Below are 27,111 nucleotides of genomic sequence, written 5' to 3' on the forward strand. Positions count from 1 at the left end.
GCTTCTTTCCTCTCAGGAGCCAGAGTTAGCTTCCCTGAAGTTAAAATGTGGCCCAAATATTTTATATTTGGTTGAGAGAGCTTAGCCTGTTTATGGAGACAGCTTCCAAGAATTTAAGACAGTTTTGTTATCAGAGTCTGGTTTGGAGGGAATGCAGATAAAGAGATCATCTACACACTGAAGCAGAGATCCCTTTTCAAGAGTTAAACAGAGGCTGTCCCTAATCCCTGAGGCAGCATTGGCCTTGTATATTGGGCAGTTTCCATGGTATCAGAATCAAGCCAGATTCAAAAGCAAATAGATACTATGAGTCAGGATGCAGTGGGACGCAGAAGGACATGCAGAGCATGGATTTCCTTTTCTAGAGTTTCAATATCTCAGGCTTGAGGATCTACTTGGGATAAAACATCTATATATGCATTTTCATCTTTTGTTGGCCTTTTTATTGGCTCCTAAGAAAGTAGGGTTGAGAATTTCTCAGTGCTAAATGAAGATTGACACCCAGAGAGGCTAGAAAAACTCTTCCTAAAGAGGAGTGGGGCACTTTGAGAGAACTAAGAAGGCTTGAGTAAAATTAGTTCTTCAAATCTGCAAGTTAAAGAAACTGTAAATCACTTGTCCTTGGGAGTACTGTCAACACAAGTTAGAATACAAGTTGGATTATAAAGAGGTCCAGGAGCCGGGCGTGGTGGCGCATGCTTATAATCCCCACACTTGGGAGGCAGAGACAGGAGGATCGCGCAGGTTCGAAGCCAGCCACGCTGGTTTAAGAGACCCTGTTTCCAAATAAAAATATAAAATAGGTCTGGGAGTGTAGCCCGGAGGTAGAAGGGCTTCCAGGAACCCCAGTACCACCACCAAAAACAAAAAAGAGGTCCAGGAGGATCAAGAAGAGTGGGAAAATGAACCTCCAAACCCAAAAGGATGTCAACATCTTTGCCTACACATCAAGAATTACTCAAGGCATTTCTGCAGTAATGTCCAGGTGTTCAAAGGAGGCTTTCTAAGACCTCAGGCATCCTCAACTTTCCAAAGAAGTCCATAATGGGAACAAATGGCCATCTCTCCCTTGGGAGGTGAAGGAAATCTCATCTCCAGGGAATTCCCTCTTCACAGATGGGATATAACCCAGGTAGGGCTGACTCCAGCATGGGACAGTCCTTCATCAAATGCCTAGGCTCTTTGCAAAGGTACCAGCTTCCAGGAATTGAGTTTCTTACTATTTTCTCACCAGGAGCCTTTGGGTTTCTCTGAAGGGGCAGATGCCCATTGTCTAATGCAGAGAAAATAATTAGGCTCTTTCTCATGCCTGCATCCATTCCTTCCTACCACCAATGTCTTCATTTACTCTGTCCATGTTGAAAATTCCAAAGGCCAACTTTAAAAGTTCATCAATGGGAGTATGAGGTCCCATTACCTGTTTGTAGAGGTAACATCTGGAACTGATTGGCTGATAAAATGAGTCCCTAATAATCTATGTCCCTCATGTGAATCTGGGTCAATGTTCGTAACATTTCAGAGGGTTTCAGTTAAGTGTTCCAAAAACAAACCAGAGGTGTTTTTTTCTTATCTGTATTATTTCTTTGATCTTTCTATAATTAATGGAATTGTTCATACATCTCATTCCCTCCATTAAACACAAGATTATGTGGTTTTACTTTCTAAAATCCTCGCTATATTTTTGATAATTCAACTAGAATTTTATTCAGGGGCAGTGCCTTCCCTACAGGCTGCTCCTGGTCTTCTGCATGGACTTCATTACAGTATGCCTTTGCTTCTGTCCACAAATGAGCCTTTTCTTCAGTGATATAAAAAGTGAAAAGATTACCTGAAAGTCATTCCATGTTAGATCAAACACAATAGCCAGGACCTGAAACTCACCTATGAAGTTATTAGGGTCTTCTGAGAATCAACCCGATTTTTGTTTACATTGTATTAAGTCAGTCACGGAAAAGGGAAAATATACTCCCAATATATTCTGCTCCCCATTCACCACTCTTCAAAGTGGACAGATATTGGGAAGGCTTAGAAATAGTTGCAGGATCAAAGGTGCCGCTTCTTGTGATGACAGCAGGGCCGAGATCCTCTGGGAATGAAGTATACATAGGCTTATAAGGTGGTTCTATGGAAGGGGAGGTTGCTGGAGAAAAGAGAGAAGAAAAATCTGTGGAGCTCTGCCTGGAGGTTTCATTAGAAACCCCTGGAGATTCTGCCAGTTCTGCAATCAGAGCCCAGGGTGCTGGAGGGCTTTCATGTGGAGCACTTAGGCATTCACGTGGAGCACTTAAAAGTGAATCCTCCATTGGATCTGGCTCATCTTTATTTGGTTCAAGGGGAACATGAGCATAACAAATATCACAAGATCCCTGTAACTTTGGGCTTCGATATGAAGCTAAAAATGATTGGCCATATCTATCAAATTAAAGAGTCACAACTGGAATAGCTTATTTTCCCAAATATTGAATACAGAGACTTTTCAAATAAGCATCAAAATCAACATATTTTAGTTAAGGCAAATTTCTTAGAATTCTCCCTCACAAACAGTAACTGTGCAGGACAGACTCTTTTTGCTGGAATATAAAACCTGAACTTGCACAGAGACAGTTTAGAGGAGATGGTAAGGGCAGACAACCATCATCTTCAGAACTTATACTTACTTAACACAAGTTCAGAGGGTTAAACGATTAGCCAGTAAGTATATTGGGTCCAAATATAGTGCTTGATAGAGATAGCTTTCTTGATTTTCACATCAGACTTCCTAGGAATTTGTGTTTGACAGGCCTGGGGAAAAGATCTGGCTTGGGAAGTGAACATATAAGGAACTTTAGAACCAGATTTTTATACTAACATTATATTTTACTTCTCTTTTCTTTATGTCTTCTTTTTACCTACTTTTTCTTTTCTTTTTCTTTTTGCAGTACTGGGGATGGAACACAGGGCATTCTACCTCCAAAGCTACACCCCTAACCCTATTTTTTTTTTTAGTCATTTTAGTTTTGAAACAGGTTTTCACTGAGTTGCAAAGGGCCTTCTTCATTGTCTACGAACCGCAATCCTCTAGTCTCCACCTCCCAAATGCTGGAATTACAAGCGTGCACCACCACACCCGGCTCTACCTACTTTTTCTATTCTACTTCAATATTTATCTAGAATATGGTCAAGTATAAATTTAGAAATAATTATATTTATTCTTTCATTTTTAGAATTCAATTCAATATGTCCTTAATTTATTTTGACTGATTAATTAGAATGACTATTGACTACCTGTATTACAATAGTCTATAAACACCATAAACATCTATTTAAAACAGTTTATATTTATTTATAAGCATCAGACTCAAACTTTATGAATAGCTACATTTGCTATGCTTAAAGTATGTGAATGTGGAAAGGCTCAAAAATTAAAACACTATACATACTAAGTATTTTCAAATTTAAGCCTGGTATGTTGGTGCACACTTGTAATCCCAGTGCTTGGGAGGCTAAAACAGGATTGTAGGTTCTCAGCCTGACTCAGCTAGTTAGCAAGGCCCTTCACAACTTAAATTAGACCCTGTTTCAAAATAAAGAATAACAAATAAGGCTGGGGTTGTATCTTGGAGGTAGAATGCATCTGGGTTCAATTCCCAGTACCACAAAAAAATGTTTTTCAGTTTTTCAAAACAAACTGCCAACATAAAATAAGGGAAAATCAGACATGAAATAATGCCACCAACATAAGATAAACTGGAAAAAGAAGCAAAACTGGAAAAAAAAAAAAGCACTAATGCACACACACAAAAAAGTAGAAATCCCCCCAATAAGTGCTATCTTAGAGAGTAGAAATGTCCCTATAACACAGTTGTGATTAAGTGTTCCAACTACGTAGTAGTTATTTCAATTTTATTGGATGATTAGACTTTTTTTTAAAGTCTTTTGGGAGTTACATCACTCTACTGAGAAAAGAATACTCCTGTTAAGATGCAATAGGCACAGATTAAGGCTTTTAAAAATGCTGATAAAAAATAAAGTAACTTAAAATATAAACAAAATGCTTATTAAGTGAAAACTGGCTAGCTTTCACGGCATAATTTAAAGTCCTTATCAAGTATTTTCTTCCTGGTTGCAGGCTCTCTGTCAGTTCTAGACAAAGTGCTGAGACATTCTACCCGCGTGGGTGGCCCAAGGGGCAGTTTATTTTCCTTCACACACCTGTGTTTAATGAGTTGCATTTTTGCAAACTTGACTGTTTTCAAGGGAAAGATTTTATGCCAAAAAAATTAGATCAAGATAAGAAACAAAGAGTGCTATATAATGTATATCTATCCAAATGTATCTCCATCCAACTTACAGTAAAAAGACTGGCGTGTGTGACTGTGCCACAGGAGGGTAAATGAAAGCTCCAGAGGTCACCAGGTCAATAGTCTCCCCCTAACAACACTGAGAGAGATTAAGATAGAAGCTAAAAGTTTACAGGAAACTTTTATCACCCAAATTATCACCCAAATGTAACTTTTATCACCCAAATGTAACCCTGGGGGTGAAGAAGTTATTTCTTATCAGGGACAATATTTTTTTTAATAGTCAAGGGACTTGGCCGGAAGGAATATTGTCTATAATGTATTTAGTTATTTAGTATATTAGTCTTAAAGGAAACCCAGTTTTCACTTGAAGAAAATTGCCTTTTAAAGTCAATTACTTAAAGTGTTTTAATTTCAATTCTTCTGAGTGGATCTGCTATTTTTGTCCAAATAATAGACCACCAAAGGTCACTATCTCCAATCTTCAACTCAGAGTCAATTTAATTCAGATTTTCATAATTGATCAAGCTCTCCATTCATGCTCTCCTGTAACAAAATAACAGCCCTTCCACCAGCCCACCCACACAAATAGATGTGCTTCTTTTTTGTGATGGAAAATTTAAGTCTGTCTGAAGTATTTGGAAAATCCTATCACTGTGACAATCCCAAGAAGAAACAAGGCATGGTCCTAAATAAAGGTTTGTTCTGTCTGCCACATTCATGTCATCACACAAACACTAGGTTTCACAAGAAGCTCCTGGCCCAGGAGAAAGCCCTCTACTGTATTCAAGACTAACTTCCTCTTGGAAAAAATGAAGAAATGAGGACGCCTGGTGTACGCTGTGACCACTTGGGAGGGAGTCCTTGAAATAAAATCAGGAGATGATAAAAGTACAACAGAATAAAGAAATACTATGTTCTAAAATTAATTTTCTAGAAAACAGTTTTATTGATAAGTAATTAACATACTGAAAAACTCACCTGTTATAAGTATACAACTCTGTGATTTTTAGTAACTTTTTCAAATTGTATAGTACCACTATCGCTATCTAGTTTTAGAATACTTATCTTCAACACCCCAATAAGACTTTTATATGCCTTTAAGGGTTAAATCCTGTTTCTAGTTCGAGCCCCAGATAACCCCCTAGCTACCTTCTGTAATTATATTATCCTTTATTGTCTTGTTTCCTTCTTCAAGTGGAGATATTATTATTATTATTATTATTATTATTATTATTATTATTAAACCCAGAGGTATTCCATGTTTGCATCTTGCTGAGTTGCTAAGGGTCTTACTAAGTTGCTTTGGCTGGCACTAAGCCTCCATCCAATTCTCCTGTCTCTAACTCCCAAATACTGAGATTGCAGGTGTGCTCCACCATGCCCCACTGAGAATTTTTTGTCTTGATGTGATACCAGGGATTAAACTCAGAGTCATTCTACCTCTGAGCTACATCCCCAGCCCTTTTCATTTTTGCTTTGAAATAGGATGTAACTAAGTTGCTAGAAGTCTTGCTAGTACTGATGCTGTACTGCAATCTGCAATTCTCCTGTCTAGGCATGTACCACTATACCCTGCTGATTTTTTTTTTAATGGGAGAAATTAAGGATATTTTCTACTAGTGAAACATTTTTTCACTGTTCACTGAAGAACTTACTGTCAAATTGTTCAGAATTCTTAAAGGAGTCCCAGTGAGTTGTGGACACTTATATATGTCACTTGAGTTAGAGTTAGAATGGTCTTTGAGATTTAATTATCTCTCATTCAGAGACTTACAGAGATACAAGGGATTTTGGTAATGAAAGAATACTGTAGGAAACCCTGTTATCTTAACTAGGAAAATGTCTCCACCTCCAGTGTTAAAAAAACAACAGTGGACAGCCTCAGCTACTTAGCAAGACCCTTTGCAACTCAGTGAACTCCTGTTTCAAAAAAATAAAAAGACTAAAATATAGGACTGGGGTGTAGCTCAGAGGTGCAATGCCCTTGGGTGTTCCATCCCCAGTACTGCAAAACAAAACAAAACGAAACCACTTTCAAGTGAAAGGATAAACTTCCAAGCATTCCTATAAAATTCAGTCAAATATTATTATATATTTGCTTGTGAGACATCAGAGATTTTCCATTTCCTTAAACAAATTATATTTCTATGGGATTAAAATATAAACATTTATCCTGAAAGGTAAGATGGGGTACCCCAAGCTTTCATAGGTATATATTCTAATGTACTTTGAGCAGAGTAAATACATCAGATTATCATGATTTGGGTTGACAAAATACTTTTCTAACTTCTTATTTCCTTCCTCCAGAAGCATGTATTTTATGAAAGCTTAAACTTTAGGTTTATCTTGCTTACATCCTGATTTCCAGGTATCCTACCCTCTGGAAGGAACACTCAGCTTCCCAGAAATTTACTAAGCGTTTTACAAGGAGCCCTTTTATATTTGAAAGAGAAAACTGTTTTGTCAAGTAGTGATGAGAAATTCCAAAAGAACTCTAACCCAGACCAGGTTCTAAATTTGGGAAAATCTATGGAGCCCTTTCAATTTGGAGTGTTAGTCACAAAGATTCCTTAAGAGTTATTTTATACCCTTGCAAGGAAGTGATATTTGCTGTGGGTTTTTTTTTTTAATTCCTTACATCAACAAAACAAATGTCAGTTTTGTGCCTTTAATGTGTTGGAGATTTTATAGGTGATAGAGTTCAAATTACCCCTATGGCAGTTACTGAAGGTAGAAGTTTTGGAGAAAATAAGTACCTTGCAGAAACAAACATATTTTTCTGTAGGTTTAAAATGTTCTCAAAGCAAACGGAACCTCTGAGCTCCTGAGGCAGAAGCAGAGGTTTAAGTGTGGCTCTCAAGAGCTCCTGTGAAAGTTGTGGGTTTCTCTATTTGAAGACCTTTCAAAGCAAGCACGCTTGTGTGTGTCCGATGAGTTGCTAAACGTTAGAGACTTCTCGAATTCCCTTTCCACCCTTTGAGGGTAGAGTCGTTTTCAATGGAAACTCTGTATGTTCTCAGGTGTAAATAACAATTGAAATGTACTAAAGAAAAGCTGGCGGTGGGGGAAGGAGTGCGGAATTCTATGATGAAACTGATTTCTATTTTTAGAAAGAGGGGAGAGCGGGAGATTTTTTTTTTTAAGGGAAAAAAAGGGGAGAGGATGAAAACAAAAATCCAAATGCAAGATGTGGACTGCAGAAAGGTAAGACCGTAAAAGCCCCCCTTTCCCCCCTCAGCTTTTAGTGATTGTAACAAAATCTCTGCCTTATGCGTGAACGTGGCAAAGACAGAAGGTTTTGCTTTCTCCATAGATGGTCTGACTTTCCAGTTCTCAGAATCATTCCATTCCCAGGAATGGAAGACTTTCCTGCTCCCCCCCCCCCAAGGAAACTATTGCTTTGTTACAACACACACACACACACACACACACACACACACACACACACACACACACACCACTTCATTCTCTGACTTTTCCCCCAGGACTGAGAAGCGCCCTGCAAAACTCCGGTTACTTAGTAGAAGCTCATTAAAAGATCCCGTTTCCCCTTGCTAACCCCTCCCAGCTGGCCCTTGCTCCGGTCCAGGCAGACACCGCGAGGCGAAGTCTAAACAGGATGCTGTGAAGCCAAGGAATGGGGATCCCAAATCCGCGGACGTTAGACCTAAGAAAGGCACAGAATAAAAGCCAGCCCCGCCCTGGGACCACAAAGTCCGGGCTCCTACAGCTGCAAGGTGGTGGCTACTTTATGGTTTTTCCTCTTCACAAAATACACTCCTGTGGGTACAGTTTTTTTTTTTCCCCCCAGAGGTGACGCAATGTCCTCAAACACCGCCACCCCCCCCAATAAGTTAAAAAAGGGGGCCGGCCTTGCAATCCTTTGGCTTCCCCCTCCCTTTCCTCCCAGGCTACCCCTTTACAGCCGCTTCCCATCCCTCCCCTTCATCGTTCAAAAAGTTTGACGACCGCAAAGGAAACCGAGAAGAAGAAAAAAAAAAAAAGAAAAAGAAAAAAGAAAAAGTTCTCTTGCCCCAGTGCTGGCGGGCGATCAGCATCTCTTTTGTTCGGGGCGAACCGGTCCCCCGTGACGTCACCCGGAGTCGGGGCCAATCGGCGTGCGGGCGGCGGCGGCGGCGGCGGGAGGGGGTGGGGAGGTCGGGCCGGTCCCTCCTCCGGGCGCCCAGGGCCTCGCGGGGGGCGGAGGGGACAGTCCCATATAAGCCCGGCGGCTCGGGGCTCGGCCGCCCGCGCCCGCTGTGCTGTGCAGGGGGAGGAGAAGGAGGCCGGGCGCGAGCGGGAGAAGGGACCTGCATCCACAACTTCTGTCCTCTCCATCTCTTTGGTCCCTGTACCTGTCCCCTTCCCCACCTTCTTACCGGCGTCACCCCCTAAGAGGCATTGGAAGGGACCCAAACTTGGTGGCCGCGTGCCCCCTGGTGAGGGCGGCTTCCCTCCCACCGTCTCAAGATGCTCGGGGGTCCGGGGCCCGGGCAGCTGCTGCTGCTGGCCGCGCTGTGCCTGGGGACTGCGGTGCCCCTCACCGGGGCCTCGAAGAGCAAGAGGCAGGCTCAGCAAATCGTGCAACCCCAGTCCCCGGTGGCTGTCAGTCAAAGCAAGCGTGAGTACTGGCCGCGGGCTGGAGTGGCTTTCGCAGGGATGGGAACTTCACGCCAAGTTGTGGCTGAAGTTTTGCGCGCGTGCGTGCGCGCCTGAGTGTGCGTGCGCGCTTTTTTGAGAGAAACCAGCTGTGGACACAAAGGCTCTGGGTTTCCGCAGGCTCCTTCTGGGGGCCTGGGGACAGATAATGCATGGGAGGACAGGGTCTATGCGATTTCCCCCACTGTCCTAATCCATGCTACACTTTAGGATCGTCTATGAATTAATCAAAACTTGCCTTTAAAGAGAAAAACATGAGACATGACTACCAGATTTCCATCTGGGATTAATGTGGTTCTTTCTTTGTTCCTTAATAATTAGCTAAATATTTTCCCAACCGGGGTGGGGGTGGGGGTGGGAAGAGAGTAGCTAAATAGCTATGTTGTTTCTGAGGAACTTGAAAGGGATGTAATTGGTCCAGATTTCTTTAGGGACTCCCAGGAGTCTTCTGGGAGAAGACTGAAATTCCTCTAACAGTTTTTCAAAGTCACACCTTCCCTTTGCCTTGGCTAAAGGAAGATTTAAAATCGCCCTTCTTGACTTATTTTCCAAAGGAGTGTTGAAATTCTTTGCATGTTTTTAAGTGTAATCTCGATTATCTGCCTTTCCGAATGTTTCCACTTCTTCCATGGAGACTTCTGGCCAGATGGCAATGACATCATTGTATAACATTTAGCTAAGTTAAAAGAAAAAAAAAAACTTGAGTATCCACCTATATGTATTGTGTTTAACTCTTTGCATATCTATAATGCAGTAGATATAATTCTCCTGGTGCTCTGGTGATTAATTTTCTGTGACTGGTGTCTAGGCTCATCAATTCAATTGTGTAAGAAAATTCCATAATTTGGAGGGGAGAGAGGGAAGGATAGACGTGTAATAACTGTTTCCTTCAATTATTTGCAGCTGGTTGTTTTGACAATGGGAAACACTACCAGATAAACCAGCAGTGGGAGCGAACCTACCTAGGCAACGCCTTGGTTTGTACCTGTTATGGAGGGAGCAGGGGTTTTAACTGCGAGAGCAAACCTGAACGTAAGTTGAGGGGAAGGCCAGTTGATAACTGCTTCTGTGGTTTTCACATGCTACTTTATCTTTAAAACAAACATAATCCAAACGAGTTTCCAGAGTCTGTTTCACACTCCCAAAGTTTTTGATAGAGAAATGAAAGATTTTGGTATGTCTTTCTTATAAAAATGCTTATAAAATTTTATTAGAACCAGCTGTGGCGGAGTATGCCTGCAATCCCAGTACTTAGGAGGCAGAGACAGGACGTTGCAGGTTCCAGGTTAGCCTCAGAAATTTAGTGAGGCTTTTAGCAACTTAGCGAGACCCCGTTTCCAAATTAAAAATAAAACAGGGCTGGGGAGATAGCTCAGTGAGCTCAAACCCTCATCATGTCCTGCCCACAAAATGTTAGAAAATACTCTCAGATCTTTAACTATGTAACTATGGGCCAGAAAATACTCTTGAGACAGACACTATATCATCAAGTCATATGGCAGCTGCGGTTCAATGAAAAACCACTACCACCTCAAAGTTCCCATAACTTTAAGACCATTGATATGTTTCTAGAAAATTATAGCAATTGTTTTGGAGAAGCACTAATGATGCCAAAATGGAAATACTTCAGATTAACAAGGGTCAGTTCCCCGAGGGAGGGAGGTGGATCTTCAAAGTGCATTTTTTGTGGACCTTGGGTCTGCGTGACCTGAGTCAGAGATGAAAATCTGAAACCTTCCTCTCACAGTCTCACCTGTCACAAGGTAGTACTTCGTCAGACTTTTCCCCTGAGGATTCTTTCCACAAGAAATTTACAGATAATTTAAGAATGTGTCAAAGGTCACAAACTTTGGCCTTACTGGAGCCTAGGGTAAAATCCTTACCTCTTAACTTCATCTTGGGTTTTCAGTCGTGTGTGTGCTACCTATGGAACTTCAGAAAGGGTTTTCCTTTGGATGGCTTAGTGGGGGTAGAAACGCTCTCCTTGTGTGAGGCTCACCTGGACTTTTTCTCCCCTCAGCTGAAGAGACTTGCTTTGACAAGTATACTGGGAACACATACCGAGTGGGTGACACTTATGAGCGCCCGAAAGATTCCATGATCTGGGACTGTACCTGCATCGGGGCTGGGCGAGGGAGAATAAGCTGCACCATTGCAAGTAAGGAAGACATTCTGTAAAATGGTGATGAAATGTATGAATTTCTCTGTTACTGCCATTTTCTCTTATTCATGACTGGATCTTCTTCATCATGAAATTGCATCATGGTGATCAAATACTCTTATGTGGTCACCTAATTGGTTGCTATGCTTTGTGAAAGATGGGTCTGAGCACTAGTTAGAAATCAGTGTTCAATGTGTGTGTGTGTGTGTGTGTGTGTGTGTGTGTGTGTGTGTACACATAGGTAACCAAGTTAAACTCTTGGGTTCTATTTGAGTAGTATGTGCTTAGGGATACTACCTATTTTGAATTACCTGGGAATCTTAAAGCCAAACTAATCATGTAATTATCTGCAGTGACTGGAAAGAGATTTATGAAGAGTCAGCCATGTGTTGGCTGCTCTTCTGGTTTGCAATGCAGCAACGTCTTGCATCTCAGAAATTGTGACCAATAGGTCATGTCCAGCAAACAAATCTCTCTATTCCCAGGGATAATGTGGAATGATGAGCCTGGTAATGGTCCAGGGAACTTTGGGGAGTTGACTGACTCTCATCACTATAGTGCAACTGAGGCCATCTCTTTAGTATGATATACTGGTTTACCAATATTTCCTACTAATACATCATTTTTAATCCATCTTTTAAGTATAAGTCATCTTAAAATCTTCTTTTCAAAAGAACCAATCAGTCCCCTGTGAATAGACACATTGAACTTTCCCCACACTTAGTGTTAGGACTCACCCAAGTCTATAGTTAAGTCTCAAGATCAATCATTCATAGTGTTTATAATCTAGTAGACAATTCAGCCTGTGGATGTGCCATTGGGGTTCACAGCCTGGGAATGTATCAGGATTTCTACATCTTATATGTATATATCTGGTGGTTTTCTACCAAGATGACCTTTATATTGTGGGGTAAAATGCCAGCTCTGTACACCTAAAAATGGCAATGCTGTGCCAGATGTGGGCTCTACATGGAAGCAGTCTGAAGCTCAACCTGCAGTGCTTGAGTGGAGGCCAGGCCTCCCAGCCTTTCTTATCTGCCTTAGGATTTAGGACCCGATTTCCTCTGATCTCTGGGGAACCAGGGTTTATGATCTCTTCTTTGCCATTTGGATTTCTCTGTGGTTTCTCATTGTGCTTCAGGCAAGACATTTCATTGAAGGGACTAGACTCTAAGTGACCAGCTCTGCTAACTTTCTCCTTGTCCTTGATAGGAAAGCTGTTCTCTGTGTCTCACTTTGACTAACAGAAGTACCTATCCTGGGAGAAAGATGAAACCATCTCCCCCTCATTTTCCTGACTCACTGTCTCTTAACATTTATTTTTTATTTTAAACAGATCGCTGCCATGAAGGGGGCCAGTCTTACAAGATTGGTGACACCTGGAGGAGACCACATGAGACTGGAGGCTACATGTTAGAGTGTGTGTGTCTCGGCAATGGGAAAGGAGAATGGACCTGCAAGCCCATAGGTGTGTGGCTCCGAGGGACGTGTGGGGCCGGAGATGCATGCTTGTGGGATGTTGGGTTGGACCAAAATCACATTCACATGGATAAGAGAAATAGTGAAATGGGGATTTCATTTCTAATAATGGAATGATCTGCAGTCTTCTTAAATAATTCAGATCACAGAGTATTAGCCACATTTCGTTTTGTTATAAAAGCTCTAGCTGGGCGTGGTGGCGCACACTTGTAATCCCCACCCTTGGGAGGCTGAGACAGGAGGATTGCACAAGGTTCGAAGCCAGCCTCAGCTACTTAGTGAGGCTCTTAGCAACTTAGACCTTATTTCCAAATAAAATATAAAATAGTTCCGGGAGTATAGCCTGGAGCTAGAAAGCCTCTGGATTCCACCCCCAGTACCACTAATACATAAATAAATAAATAAATAAATAAATAAATAAATAAATAAAAGCTCAAAATAGAGTTGAAAGATTTAGAAAGAAGTCATTTCTTTTGTCTAAATATCCTTATCTCAGGGGCTGGGGATGTAACTCAGCAGTAAGGTGCTTGCCTAGCATGTGTGAAGCCTTGGCTTCAATCCCCAACACTGCAAAAACAAAACAAAAACTTTGTGCTCAGAGTTCTCCTTGGTTAAAATATAAACTAGTCAAAGGAAAAAAATGATACTTTTGACACATTTCTTCATCAAACTGCACAGGACTAAAACACAAAATGGCATGTGCTCTATTGCACCTTGGCAAATTCTTTTCAAAATAAAAATTTTTGAGATTTTTTTTAGTTTTGATCTTCGGTTGAATGCTTTTAGTAGAAGTCCAAACACTTTTTTTCTAATTTATTTAATGTTCTCTAACTCAGGGGTTTTTAATTTTGTCTCCGCTTTTACAGACATCCAAAGTTCAAATAAATTTTTTGGTCACTTTACTTAGGCCATTCATAATTCATAACTGGCCATTCATAATTAAGACTAGAATTTGACATATGTAGTTTCCCACAAACTAGATACATGCACAAATTATTTTCACTTGAAATGCTGGTGGGAAACTTGAGACTGGCTGAAAGTATGCCGTCCATGTGCTCATTAGGAGAACAGTATTTCTGCCTTCCAGCTTGGCCTGAGCCTCCTTTTGCTTTGGTTACTGTGTGCTTAGTTTCAGGGCGTGCCCCTCTTTCTGAACAGAGTGCCACTTAAAAAAAATGTGGCTGGGTTTTTGCTTACACACTATACTTTAAATTACAGGGAGACTGCAGAATTCAAAATAACTTTTTGTTCTCTTTTTCTTCCAAATTATTCTACAGCTGAGAAATGTTTCGATCATGCAGCTGGGACTTCATATGTTGTCGGGGAAACCTGGGAGAAGCCCTACCAAGGCTGGATGATGGTGGATTGTACTTGCCTGGGAGAAGGCAGTGGCCGCATCACTTGCACTTCTAGAAGTATGTTTTAGATCTTTATGTTGAGGATTTATTAGGCCAGGTATTGTTTTCTGGATTCCTAGAGAGACTTGTTATAATACTACATTGCTTAGGACATATCTATACATCGACAACTTTGGTAATTTTAGGATGCCAAGAAAAATCCTATAACCAAAATAGTTTGCTTCTACAGAGGAGACTAAATGGGGAAAATACCATCTTAGCTTAATTAGGTCTTGGGCTATCAGCTATTAAGAATAAACCTTAATATTTATTTAGCTGAGTGTGGTAGTGCGTGCCTGTAATCCCATAATCCCTGGGAGGCTGAGACAGGAGGATTGCAGATTGGAAACTAGCCTTAGCAACTTAGGCTTTCAGCAGATTAGTGAGACTCTGTTTCCAAATAAAAAATAAACATGGGGCTGTGGATGTAGCTTGGAGGTGGAATGCACCTGGATTCAGTCCCCACTATGCCCCCCACACACAAATTATTCAAATGCTGTGTCATGAACTTGAAGATTAGTTGCCAGTGTATCATCTAAATTGCCACTGAGATATATTTCAAGTTTTAAGAGCCTAGAAATCATTAAAATGGCATGCAGATTCATTTTTTATATAAAGATGCTATTGACACAGAAATGAAGGAGTTTTAGTTTTAGGCTTCTTTTTGTGTTTAAAATTTAAATGAGGCATATTCAATCATAAACAAAATTGATGAAAATAAAAAAAATATTTATCCCATAGGTTTAAATCGTCTACTCTGAAAGTTAAGGATAATGTCTCTTACCTAAAGCTCATTAGTGCTGTAAAGAAGCTGGCCTCAGGCATCTTTATGCTTCTTCTAAAGCTGTCTTGAAGTCTTAATTGTTGCCTTTGGTTTCAGGCTCCTTTTGTGGAATTTCTCACTAATAGCAACTATAGAATTTGTTGAAGCAAAACAGCCTTTAACTATTATTGTTATAAATGAATTTAAAATCAGATCTAAATAGCTGAGCCTACTTTATTTATCTAGGTTAAAGTAGTTTTAAATTTTTAAAAATACTTATTCAAATTCAAATTTTCTGTTAACAAAAAGTAAATCTTATGGAAAGTGATAAAGAAACTGATCACATATTTCTCAGACATTTTCTGCTTCATTTGATTTTTTTTTAGATTGAAAATGTTATGATTTTATTAGACTGCTAAGACCTCTGTAGCAATATTTTACCTAAAGACAAATTAGAAGTCTAACTCAGATTCTTACGTATTATTTAAAAATTCTTCTAATAATAAGTTGGGAAAAATTCCCCAATGAAAGGTCATTTATTCCATGAAATTTTATAAGCGCATGCCATGTACAAGGTGGCAAATACAAATTGGACATTAGCCAAGCCTTCAAAGAACACTCAGTAGGTCAGAGAGATGAGAAAGGTTTATACATATTTATCATCTACAACACAACCTTAAGGAGTTTTAAGAGAGATACTGAAAATAGTGCTGTGGTGGTTCAGGGAATGATAGCACCTTGAGTCAGGGCTTGGCTGAAACCTCCAACCAGCAATGATTCCTTTATTTAACCTTCTTTCTCGTGTTAGACCCATGTATGTTTTTGCATGTGCCAGCATCAACTGGCTATTCCTTTTATTTCTTTGTGTGTGTGTGGGATATTGGGAATGGAAGCCAGGGATATTCTACCTCTGAGCTACACCCTCTGCCCTATTTTTTTATTCTTAATTTTGAAACAGGGTCTCACTGAGTTGCAAAGGGCCTCACTAAGTAGTTAAAGCTGGCTCTGACCTGTGATGATGCTCCTGTCTCAGCCTCTTAGCCTCCCAAATGCTGGGATATAATCATGTGCCACCATGTCTGGCTGTCTATTCCTCTTCTAACCCTCTGTATTTTCGATATAGCATATGGGCAAAATTGGATTATTAACTTAATCTATTTGCCAAATAAACAAACACAAACTAATAGTAATTTAGTCACCAATTTTCATTTTACATGAATAATACCACTTTTCCTTTAGAGTAGTAATATTGAAACTATTTAAAAGAGGCCATTTCATTAGTCATTTTTAAATAGGTATTTTAGGGTAGGGTGAGAGAGAGAACATTTTAGTCAAGGAATGTATTAGTCCCTTGAGTTTTTTATGTAACAAATGAAGAAAGAGATACTATCTTTTTATTGCTTCCTTGGGGCAGTTGATAGAGAGCCTTTGAGACTTGTGTGATTTTTTTTTTATTGCTATCGCTTCTCGCATTCTAAAGGAAGTTACCTATTGGAAGGCAAGCCATATCCAGTAATTACTAGGAGAAAGCCTGGAAGAGCCTGAAAAGGAAAAAGACAGAATAATATCAATGCCAATGAATGAATTTGCTGAGGGACACAGTGAAAAAAAGTATTTTTAAAGTATTAATGAAAGATGATAAAGAAGTTTTGGGCAAATAGAAAGGTGGAATTACATCATACCACACAGCTACTTTTCCACTATAATAAATCTCATCTCATCTCTCAGAAGCTTAATATCTGCAGCACCAAAACTGAATATGAACACATTACAAAAGGAGGGGGGGTCTGCCAAGCATTAAACTACTATTCTTGTCTTAGGTTTGATTGGCCACTTGCCAGTCTCAACCTGCCTTATGTATTTGAATGTGTTCTTTCTGAAATAGACAGATGCAACGATCAGGACACAAGGACATCCTATAGAATCGGAGATACCTGGAGCAAGAAGGACAACCGAGGAAACCTACTCCAGTGCCTCTGTACGGGCAACGGCAGAGGGGAGTGGAAGTGTGAGAGGCACGCATCTCTGCAGACCACATCCACCGGTGAGCGCAGCGCGCAGGGGCCAGCCATGGGATGGGTTCTGCAAACCCATCTTTCCCTTCGCATGCTATGGAAGGACTTGCAGAGTTTCAGCTAATAAGATGAGATCATTTACAGATTATTAGTTGTTAAAATATTTTTTAATGTCAGGTTTTACAATTGGGAGAAAAATGAAAATGAAATTAAAATGGGACTTGAGGGGAAAATAGGCTTAAAACTGTGGTAGGAGGTGGGGGTAGATGTAGCTCAATGGTAGAGTGTATGTTTAAGCATGCTTGAAGCACTGGGCTCAATCCCTAGAACCAAAACAAATAAGAATAATTTAAAAATTTTAAAAACATGTTTTAATAATTTCTGGTATGAAAAAGTATTTTCTGTATCATAGATGTTTTGTAAGCATCTGAAGAAAGCAATCTAGCCATCCAGGGAGTGTACTTCCTTGGGTCTTATTCTTAGTACGTTTTCACCATTTTACTACATAATGTGCCAGCATTGTTACTGTGCCCCTTGGCAGTCAGCCTATTAGCTAAAAATATTAACCAATTAGATCTTTCTCCTTCTGATGAGATTTTATCTTGATCTAACACTTATGAAAGTGAACAAAATTAGATTTGATAGTATCTTTGAGTTATTTTATTATTATCAATAAAATTGTGACCAAACACCCAAAAAAAAAGAAAATTACAATTATCAATCTACTGAATTAAAGAAGCCATTGGGAATTAAGTGTGGGTAAACATTCAATAAATGTTAGCTATTTTTATTAGTATTACTAATACTACACATAAAAGGTTTCATTGTTCAAAAAAAGTTTAAGAAATGCTGGGTTAAACACAATGGAACCCACTCCAGTCTTTTATGTTCCTCTTAATCTTGACTCTGAAGGTGGAGACAAGGTCTTGTTCCTACTCTGTTTACCTTGGAATTCATTCTCCACGGTGTGTCTTTGTATTCTAGTGTCCAAAAGCACTTAGAGAGATGCTGAATTCAGTCCCCTATCCATTCAACCTCAGTTCTGATTTGGCCGTGGGCCCTGGCCTTCGGGAGAACAGATTTCCCAAAGTTTCAAGAAAAGATCAACACAGTCTGTTGTGTTACTCCAGAAGTAGATTGGTTAGTTTTAAGGAAACACACACACGCACACACACACCAAAAACTGCAAGTCATTTGAGGAGAAACAAAAGGCAGAAGAAGGGGGCATCATCTAGGGATTCCAGTACGGCTGCCAATGAGCTCAGAGTTCTAGGAAGAGCAAGAAAGTCTGCTTTAGAATGGTAGAGGCTAGAAAGAGTAATGTCCAGGTATGTTGAGCTTATGATGCAGCTAAGAGAGGAAAGATGAGGACATCCATTTCATATGAAGGGGAATGTATGCGGGCAGATCAGAAGCAGACATCAGGCATGTGGGGGCATGTGAACACCTCAGCAGGCGGTGAGCAAGAAAGAAAGTGGCCGGAAGCTCACTGTGAAGGATTGTGAAACTCATGGACCATGAGATTCCTGGCATGAGGAGAGATTTTTGAAGGCATCCTCTCTGTTCAAGGGTAGAATAATGTCTGCCATTTAGAAATACAATCCTGGTGGCTCCAGATGAACTGAAAGATGGAGACTGCTTGGGAGAGTTATGTGGATCACCTCTTGGCTGATATAAAATCTGTATTGTGGAGGTGGAGGGACATTTCTTTCCACTTCCAGCCAGTGAGCCCTGGATTTCAGAGTGATCTCTGACATCCTAAGGATTCTCACTCCAGGTAGTCACTCGTTGTCTTCTCCCATCCAGCTTTGTGACTTTCACTTCTCACGCCCTTAGGATCTGGCTCCTTCACAGATGTCCGAACGGCCATTTACCAGCCCCAGCCTCACCCCCAGCCAGCACCATATGGCCACTGTGTCACAGACAGCGGTGTGGTCTATTCTGTGGGAATGCAGTGGCTGAAGGCACAAGGAAATAAGCAAATGCTCTGCACTTGCCTGGGCAATGGAGTCAGCTGCCAGGAGACAGGTTTGTATTATTTAAAAAAAAATTAGCACCAATGATTATTGCTTAGTTTTTGCAAGGCAGTATATTCATTTGTTTAAAAAAAAGTAAAGCAAGCCAGGCGTGGTGGCACACGCTTGTAATCCCCACGCTTGGGAGGTGGAGACAGGAGGATCACACAGGTTTGAAGCCAGCCGCGCTGGCTTAAGAGACCCTGTTTCCACATTAAAAAAAAAAAAGTATAAAATAGGTCTGGGATTGTAGCCCGGAGGTAGAAGGGCTTCCAGGAACCCCAGTAACACAAAAAAAAAAAAAAAAGAAAGAAAGAAAGAAAAAGTAAAGCAATAAAATGAGAAACACCACTTATAATCTTAGCACACTATGATGATAACCAGGGTGACATTTGATATATTTTCTTAAAAGCATTTTAATCTTTCTTTTTTTTTCCCTCCTATCATGGGGGTCAAATGGCTGTGTATTATCTATATTTGCCTAAGATGTTGCTACAAGAAGTTTGCTCTCAGAAAAGCTCATCATCCATTCTTTATACTCTAAATCTGATATTTCAGCAGCTTTATTCTGTAAATATCTTCCAGTGACCTAATCCATCACTTCTGGGATTCAAACATGGTAATAACTACAGCAACAATAAATTGGCATACCTTATTTGAAAAGAATTTCCCCTAATATAGGCTCATAGACTGTATCTTATGGCATAGATATCATCACACATATACCCTCAGCATCTTTGAGGAGCAGCACCCTTAATTAACCTGAGTTAATATAGCTTTGCAAAAATAGAGAAACCGGGGCATGATAGCAGAAGTCAAAACAAAAAAATCTCAGCACAAGAACTCAGATCCATGGTGCTATCCGTAGCGGGCACAGCTACCTGAAGTAATCTTGACTGAGATCGACCAGGTTACCCTCTATTCCCCCTCAGTCTGTCATTTGAGCTATGAGTACGCAGCTGCAGGTAGAAGATAAAGCAATCTTACTGACCGAGAGTCTTTTGCTTTTGCCTGTAGCTGTAACCCAAACTTATGGTGGCAATTCCAACGGGGAGCCATGTGTCTTACCGTTCACCTACAACGGCAGGACATTTTACTCCTGCACCACCGAGGGGCGACAGGATGGACATCTCTGGTGCAGCACGACTTCGAATTATGAGCAGGACCAGAAATATTCTTTCTGTACAGACCATACGGGTGAGTGTCCCAGCTGAAACCATAGCAGAGGGAAAAACTCACTTATTTGCCAGCAGTCTAACCATTCATTGCGAAGCTACACAAGAAATATCACTTTTGATATGTTTGGACCCCAAAGACACAGAGCTAACTTTGCAGCTGAGGGTCCTTCCATGTACCCCAGCACCACTGAGAAATGACGCCGAGGCAAAAGCCCTCCGGTTCACTTATTTTTGACACATAGGGATTATGATATGATTAAAGACACATATTGAAATCAGTAGATGATCCCACAGAGCTAAAGAATACGAAGGATGGCAGTCTGAGTGCCTTTGCTTATCTTGTGGTTGAAAGAATGTTTTATTCAAAGCTGTCATTTAAAATTTTTTTTGGCTGGGAAAATCAGAGTGAAAATAGGATTTAAATCTATTTTGAAGGTGAAGGTGAATACACTATAAGAAGCTTAGATTTATATTATCAGACATCTTTTATTCTGGGATAGACTCTCTGGGAATTAGCCTGCAGAACCCTGGCTCTCTCAGAAGTTTTCTGAAGCAGTTCCCCAGTGTGCATGGGAAAGTTCAGTTGTAATTATTTTTTTGTTCTATTTGTGTATTGTTTCGGGCAGTTCTGGTTCAGACTCGAGGTGGAAATTCCAATGGTGCCTTGTGCCACTTCCCCTTCCTGTACAACAACCGCAATTACACTGACTGTACTTCCGAGGGCCGGAGAGACAACATGAAATGGTGTGGGACCACACAAAACTATGATGCCGACCAGAAGTTTGGATTCTGCCCCATGGCTGGTAAGACTCGGCCCTGTGGGTTTCCCACGAACAACCATAAATGTCCTGTTTACTCCTATTTCACTCAGTAAGACAATTTGGAAAAGAAAACGTCATGTGATATATAGGTGTATGTGTATTTATATCAGATAGCTATGAATGAAGAATACATAATTACATAATTAGTTTGATTGACCCAAGGGGTGCTCTACCTCCAGACTATACCCCAAGCCCTATTTTATTATATCTTTTGAAACAAGAGCTCATGAAGTTATTGAGGACTTCACTAACTTGCCAAGGTTGGCCTTGAACCTGCAAATCCTTCTGTCTCACATTCTCAAGTACTGAGATTACAGGCATGTGCCACCATACCTGGTTTATTCATAGACTTTCAAAATCCTACTGACATAATTTAATGTCCAAAATATACCAAAACAATAAAAATGACTTTTTCTTAAGTCTAGAAATATAAATTTGCAAAAGTTCGCCATTTGTAGAGTGCACAACTGAGTCACTTAAAACAGTCTGACTGTGGTTGTCACAGAGCTACAGCATTGACAGGAGACTTTGGCGTGATTGGCCAAATAAGTTCTACCATTTATTAAGTACCAAAGTAACCAAAACAAGAAAGAAAATTTTTCTGAGAAGTAGAGAATGAAGTTTTTTAAATGTCTCCAGGTGATATGACGGAGATCGGGGAAACTATTTGTTTTCAAATCTCAAGAGTCTCATAGATTACATTTGATTTTCCAGTTGTAGAATCAGGAACCCGTGCTCTCTGCAGGGTCAAATGGAGATAAGAGCGAGGAAACTGCTTATGCTTTTATTTCTCTCATCTTAGCAAAAGATAATGTTGAGTTGAGAAGACAAACTCACTTTTGCTTGCAGTTTGATACCCAAACACCTCATTTTTCCCTTGAACTAGGATAAACTGGAACTAAGAAAAGTTAAGAGGAGGGAGGAGTCAGATCTAGGCTTCTGAACCAATGCAAAACCCTTAGATTTAATGTGTACGTATTGCCTTAGTTTAACACCCCCAGCCTATCCTGTGATTATGTCCTATAGCATAGGACACCTTTGAACCATGCTTCTTCTCTGGGGCTTATAGCCCTGTGCCTCTACCCCTCAGCATTAGATATTTTTGAGGCACTGGAGACTTCTTCCCAAGTCAGAGTTCTTAGAATGACCAAACCGGACCAATCACAGTGTATGCACACCTGTTTAGACCCTGTGAGCTTTTATCAAGTGCATTTCTTATGTATTTCAAAACAGCCCATGAAGAAATCTGCACAACCAACGAAGGGGTCATGTATCGCATTGGAGACCAGTGGGATAAACAGCATGATATGGGCCACATGATGAGGTGCACATGTGTCGGGAATGGCCGTGGGGAATGGACATGTGTCGCCTACTCCCAGCTCAGAGGTATGTTATTAATGAAAAGATTTGAGAGCACAGGGTACAGAGACACAGACTTTCCTGTGAAAACTTGCACTTTGCCAAAAGCCAAAGAAAAATATGCAATGCCCACTCCATTAGTTTCCTGTGCTGGAGGAGTTGAGCATTTCAGGCAGCCAGTTAAGAAACCTGGCACAGTAATTCCAAGCCTCTGAAGCATTCCCTGGATGCAGATACTTGGGCCGAGCCAAGAGGATGACTTCAAAGGCGAGAACACAAACATTTGATCTTTTAAGCTTAGGGAATGCCACTAGTTCATGTCTAAAAAAGACTGGATCGTTTCTATAAAGGAAAAGACTTTGCTCTTCTACAATCAGATCCTTGCAGATTCAAATTTAGGGAGATAAATATGTAGAGAAACTAATTTCCTCTGTTCTGGCCAGTTTTTCTTCTTTGAACCCAGATATACAATATGAGGAGGTATCAATTTAATAAAACTTTCAGTTTTCCATTTCTTTGAAAAGTAATATGTAGGTAGAACTCTGAACTAAATAATAGTCCATGTGCTGTTGTGAAGACACTGGATTGAATTCGTTTCTTTTGTGGTGTTTGATGGATAACACAATCCAAGAGTAATAACAATTGCATTTTGCCAAGCTGAAAGGAACCTTAATAAGGTGTGCAGACCAACTCCTCATTTTACAAACGAAGAAGCTGAGATAAAGATAGAAAGAGTAATTTTCTCAGGCTCTCTCGGAGAGTGAGAAACAGAGTTGGCCTAATTTTTTTTAACTTTTGCAAACACCACAGATATCATTTTATTTCCCCAACCCAAATATATCCTCCCTTCTCCCCATGTAAAAAATAGACCACAACACTGTGCTATGGGCTACATAATATGTTTAATCATCTTATAACTAGCAGAGATTTTTTTTTTCTTTTGCTACTAGGTTTTGAAGACAGGACTACTCTACCACTTAGCTATACTTCCAGCCCTTTTTATTTTGAAACATAAGTCTCCCTAAGTTACCTGTTCTGGCCTCAAACTTGTTATTCTCCTACCTCAGCCTCCCGAATACTGGGATTACAGGCATGCAACTACCGTGCTTGGCTCATAACAAGAAACAATTTAAAGGAAATAAGCAACTAAGCAAGACCTTTATAGTAACTAAGACACATGTTTGTTCAAAAATTGGCTGTTCATGGAAAGATGTCTTTTACCATATTCTTTAGCTGTATATGTTATAGCCTTCATGTTTTATAAGTCTGTAAAAGAGAATGAGGGGTGGGGAGAATTGTATACTGACTGAGCTTTAGGGGGAGAAAAGCTTGTTTTATGTCAGTAGAAAAGTTATTCTAGTGGAAGTTGTGGGCTATCAAGGGGAAGAACTCTTTGTTTTGAAAAGTAAACTTTATTTCATCATTGCAACTTTAAAAGTTCCTTGCCCACCCAACTGTCTTCTAAACAGATCAATGCATCGTTGATGACATCACTTACAATGTGAACGACACCTTCCACAAACGACACGAAGAGGGACACATGTTGAACTGCACCTGCTTTGGCCAGGGCCGGGGCCGGTGGAAGTGTGATCCCATTGGTAAGCCGCCTTCTCTGGGTGATGTTGAGTGTGGAGGATGGGGAGCCAGCAGCTTCAGCTGTGGAAAGCTACATGATGCTATGCCACTGAAGTTGCCTGCTGACTTTGTTCAGTCGTCTGTAAAGAGCTTTGCCAAGTTTTTTTCCCTCATCACAAACCAATATATCCTCTCGATATGGTAATCACCTGTTTTTTGCTCAGCTTGGCAACACATGCAGGTTTGCTTTAATTGAATGGAGTTAGGTCTTTGGTTCTGAGTCATAAAGTTAGTCCGTGTTAGGAAAAGGAGCTTTTCTTCACTGACTTTGCAATAACACGGACAAAGGATTATGCCAGTAAATGCTTACTTCCAAAACACTCCATTTTTTTTTTTGGGGGGGGATACCCCTTATAGTAGACCTGAGCAAAAAATAAAGGTTGAACCTTAAAAGAGCTCAGTTACCAGTGCTTCAAAGTTTAAGGTAATCCATTAATATTCCTGTACTGAAAGAGGCAGGATGCTCACTAAGAAAACAAACTGGTAACAACATCACGTTATCGGTTTGTGTGAAATGAGATTCAAAAAGCTGAGAGAGATTCTAAGAGGTTTTCTTAAAGGCTGCTCAACAGAAACTCCTAGTTAAAATCTCATCCACTCATTTACATGCTAAATTAGTTCCTCTAAGTTTTTGAAGACATATAAAGAGTAAACTTATTGCAAATTTTATCCTTGCTATTCAAATGTAAGTTATTTGATATTGGTAACAATATATGTAATTTTTTTAAATTAACTCATATCATCAATGTATACTGATCTCTTAAATATTTGTGTTATTATATGGAACATCATTCTTTTTATAAAATTAAATATCCCCCCAACGGGTACTTTTGTCTACTACTAATTATCTCAGAAGGTAAAGAATATAAATAAAATAATTATAAACTGCATATACTTGTAAGGACAGGTGCAGATTTTTATCCAAACCTCTAAGAATGTATGGTCCAACATACTGAAATTAAATATGTAGCTTTAAGCCTTGGAGACCGCTTACCTTTTTCTTGCATATATTGTAGACCAGTGCCAGGACTCAGAAACTCGGACGTTTTATCAAATTGGAGATTCATGGGAGAAATATGTGCATGGTGTCAGATACCAGTGCTATTGCTATGGCCGTGGAATTGGGGAGTGGCACTGCCAGCCTTTACAGACCTATCCAGGTGAGTGTTGGGCCCGTCCAGTGGTTATAGCAACAGGGATGCACCTTTTCTTTCAATACTCTGAGGCCTCAGTTCGGAGCTCTCCTCTCTTTCCCAACCTTTTCTCATGGCACTGTTCAATAGTGAATGGAATTTTTGACTTAAATTATTATCTTTTCTCTTCCCCCACCCCATCAAGTAAAAGGGAATGCTGAAAAAAGGTGCATGTGTTTCTTAGCATGCAGGATGATCCACCAGGTCATAATACTGCTAATTTTATCTTCACATCCATCCACTTTGAAAGTACAAAACCAAAGCGAGTCCGTTGTGCTGGGAGGAAATGGAGTTGTTGACTACGGTTCTTGATAGGGAGGTTACATAGAGAGAGGATGAGAACTGCAGCGTGTGGTCTCTCACCTCGGCCTCCTGGGTCGGGCTTCTATTTGTTTGGTCATTTGGAATGTTGGACAAAGTATCTGGAGCCAGGGGTTGAGTAACTTGGTCAACTCTGCCTGCGCAGTTCAAACTCCCTCAAATGTTTTTTTCTGGGGTTTTTCAGGTCACAAAGCCATCATACCTAGCTGCAGCTGCTATTGATCTATTCTGAGGAAAAATACTGAATTTAAAATTCGTGGAGTAATAATAATATGTCGAATAATGAAAGCATAGTTTTTAGGCACCAGTTATTTCCACTACTGAAGTGCAAAGTTTCCTAAATCTCCAAGAGCCGGGTGATGTGGGGCACACATGTAACCTCAGTACGAAAGAGGCTGAGACAGGAAGATCATAGGTTCAAGGCCCAGTCCATGGTAACCTGGCCAGACTTTGTTTCATAAAATAGGGCTGGGGATATAGCTTAGTAGTAGAATGCCCTTGGATTCAAACTGCAATACTGCACACACACACACACACACACACACACACACACACACACCCCATACACAGAGGAAAAAAATAGGAAAAAAAAAAACCTCTATTACCTTGAGACATAAAACATAGCCTATATTCACAAATAAAGAAGTGATTTTTGGGGGGGTATCAGAATCTGCATGTGAGAGAAATTAAGATCAAATTAACTCTGTGCCTCCATAATAAGAAAAGGGATTCACTATCACAGAGAGAATCTACAGGAGCACAGGGCACTGCTAACCAAACCCCAGAAACTGTATAATTGACTTTGTTTTTTTTTAAATGATGCAACTAACAAGCAGAAACTTCTAAAATAGTGTCAACTCTGTGTTTGCGATTGTTATTGGTGGGACATTGTGTTGGAAATTATTTTCCTCTGGGTGATTTAGGGAAACCTTTCTTCTCTCTGTCTCTTAAAATAAGCCTACACACACAGCTTTTTGCTAGAAGCATGTATGTGGACTAGTCAGAGATAAGATCTGGCTGGGAAGGAGTCTTTCTGGCTGGAATTTTACCTGTTGACTTTGTTGTTGGAAAGGATTAACAGCAAGAGTCCTTTGAGCCCAGAGGAGAGCGAGTGGGCATTTGACCTGGGTGTTTATCCCCGTATCTGGTTTGCTCAATGGCTCAGGCCTTTAAGCTTGTGGGGCTTTTAGAATGTGGAAAGAATAAGGCAACAACAGATTAGGAATAGATGGTCTCTAGCCTTGTCCTGTTTGTTCCTCCTACAAGGACTTGGTAGAGTTGTTCAAACTAACAACAGATAAGAGGCTTTTGGTTTGTCAATAAGCAACCAGAAAAGCACAGATCCTAGCAAATTTAATAGAGAAAAAAGGACTGAGTCAAAAAAGTCATAAATGTTTAACTTATATGAGGTCACCATTCCTGGAAATTGCTCATTCTGACCTTATTTTAGGAAGGCATTGTATTATACCTTAACTATTTTGTTGTTAGTTTGAGCTTACTAAATGAGAGAGGAAGGGAGGAGTTCACTGGTCAGTAATTGCTATTATATGGTAGATAAGTTAATTGAAAAAAGTTATACCAAATAACCAATATCAAAAGGATGATCGAGCTGGGCCTGGTGGTGCATACTCACCACTCAGTTGAGGTGAGATTCACAAGTTCAAGGCCAGCCTGGGCCATGCCATGGGATCCTGTCTCATCACGAAATTTAAAAAGGGCTAGAGAGGGAGTTCAGAGGTAGAGTGCTTGCAGAGCACAGGTTTCATCCCCATAATTGTGAAAAAAGGATATATCAATATAAAATTTAATTATGTAAATAATGTCTACATTTT

The 27,111-nt window shown here is 40.2% G+C and overlaps 1 protein-coding gene across 11 annotated transcripts in view; it reads left to right on the forward strand.

Moving 5' to 3' along the window:
* Positions 1 to 8,753: 8,753 nt before the first annotated feature.
* FN1 (fibronectin 1) overlaps positions 8,754 to 27,111 on the forward strand; it is a gene marked incomplete at both ends in the record, with an annotated part of 71,008 nt that continues 52,650 nt past the window's right edge. For all 11 annotated transcript variants that reach the window (XM_080689952.1, XM_080689955.1, XM_080689956.1 and 8 more), the window contains 12 exons: positions 8,754 to 8,904; positions 9,846 to 9,974; positions 10,963 to 11,100; positions 12,440 to 12,571; positions 13,860 to 13,997; positions 16,628 to 16,786; positions 18,594 to 18,785; positions 19,790 to 19,969; positions 20,577 to 20,753; positions 22,005 to 22,157; positions 23,600 to 23,728; positions 24,782 to 24,925. In XM_080689952.1, the coding sequence (XP_080546078.1) occupies positions 8,754 to 8,904; positions 9,846 to 9,974; positions 10,963 to 11,100; positions 12,440 to 12,571; positions 13,860 to 13,997; positions 16,628 to 16,786; positions 18,594 to 18,785; positions 19,790 to 19,969; positions 20,577 to 20,753; positions 22,005 to 22,157; positions 23,600 to 23,728; positions 24,782 to 24,925 (1,822 nt within the window). The remainder of the gene's footprint in view (positions 8,905 to 9,845; positions 9,975 to 10,962; positions 11,101 to 12,439; positions 12,572 to 13,859; positions 13,998 to 16,627; positions 16,787 to 18,593; positions 18,786 to 19,789; positions 19,970 to 20,576; positions 20,754 to 22,004; positions 22,158 to 23,599; positions 23,729 to 24,781; positions 24,926 to 27,111) is intronic.

This window comes from Muscardinus avellanarius, assembly GCF_963383645.1.
Source record: "Muscardinus avellanarius genome assembly, chromosome: 2".
Lineage (NCBI taxonomy): Eukaryota > Metazoa > Chordata > Mammalia > Rodentia > Gliridae > Muscardinus > Muscardinus avellanarius.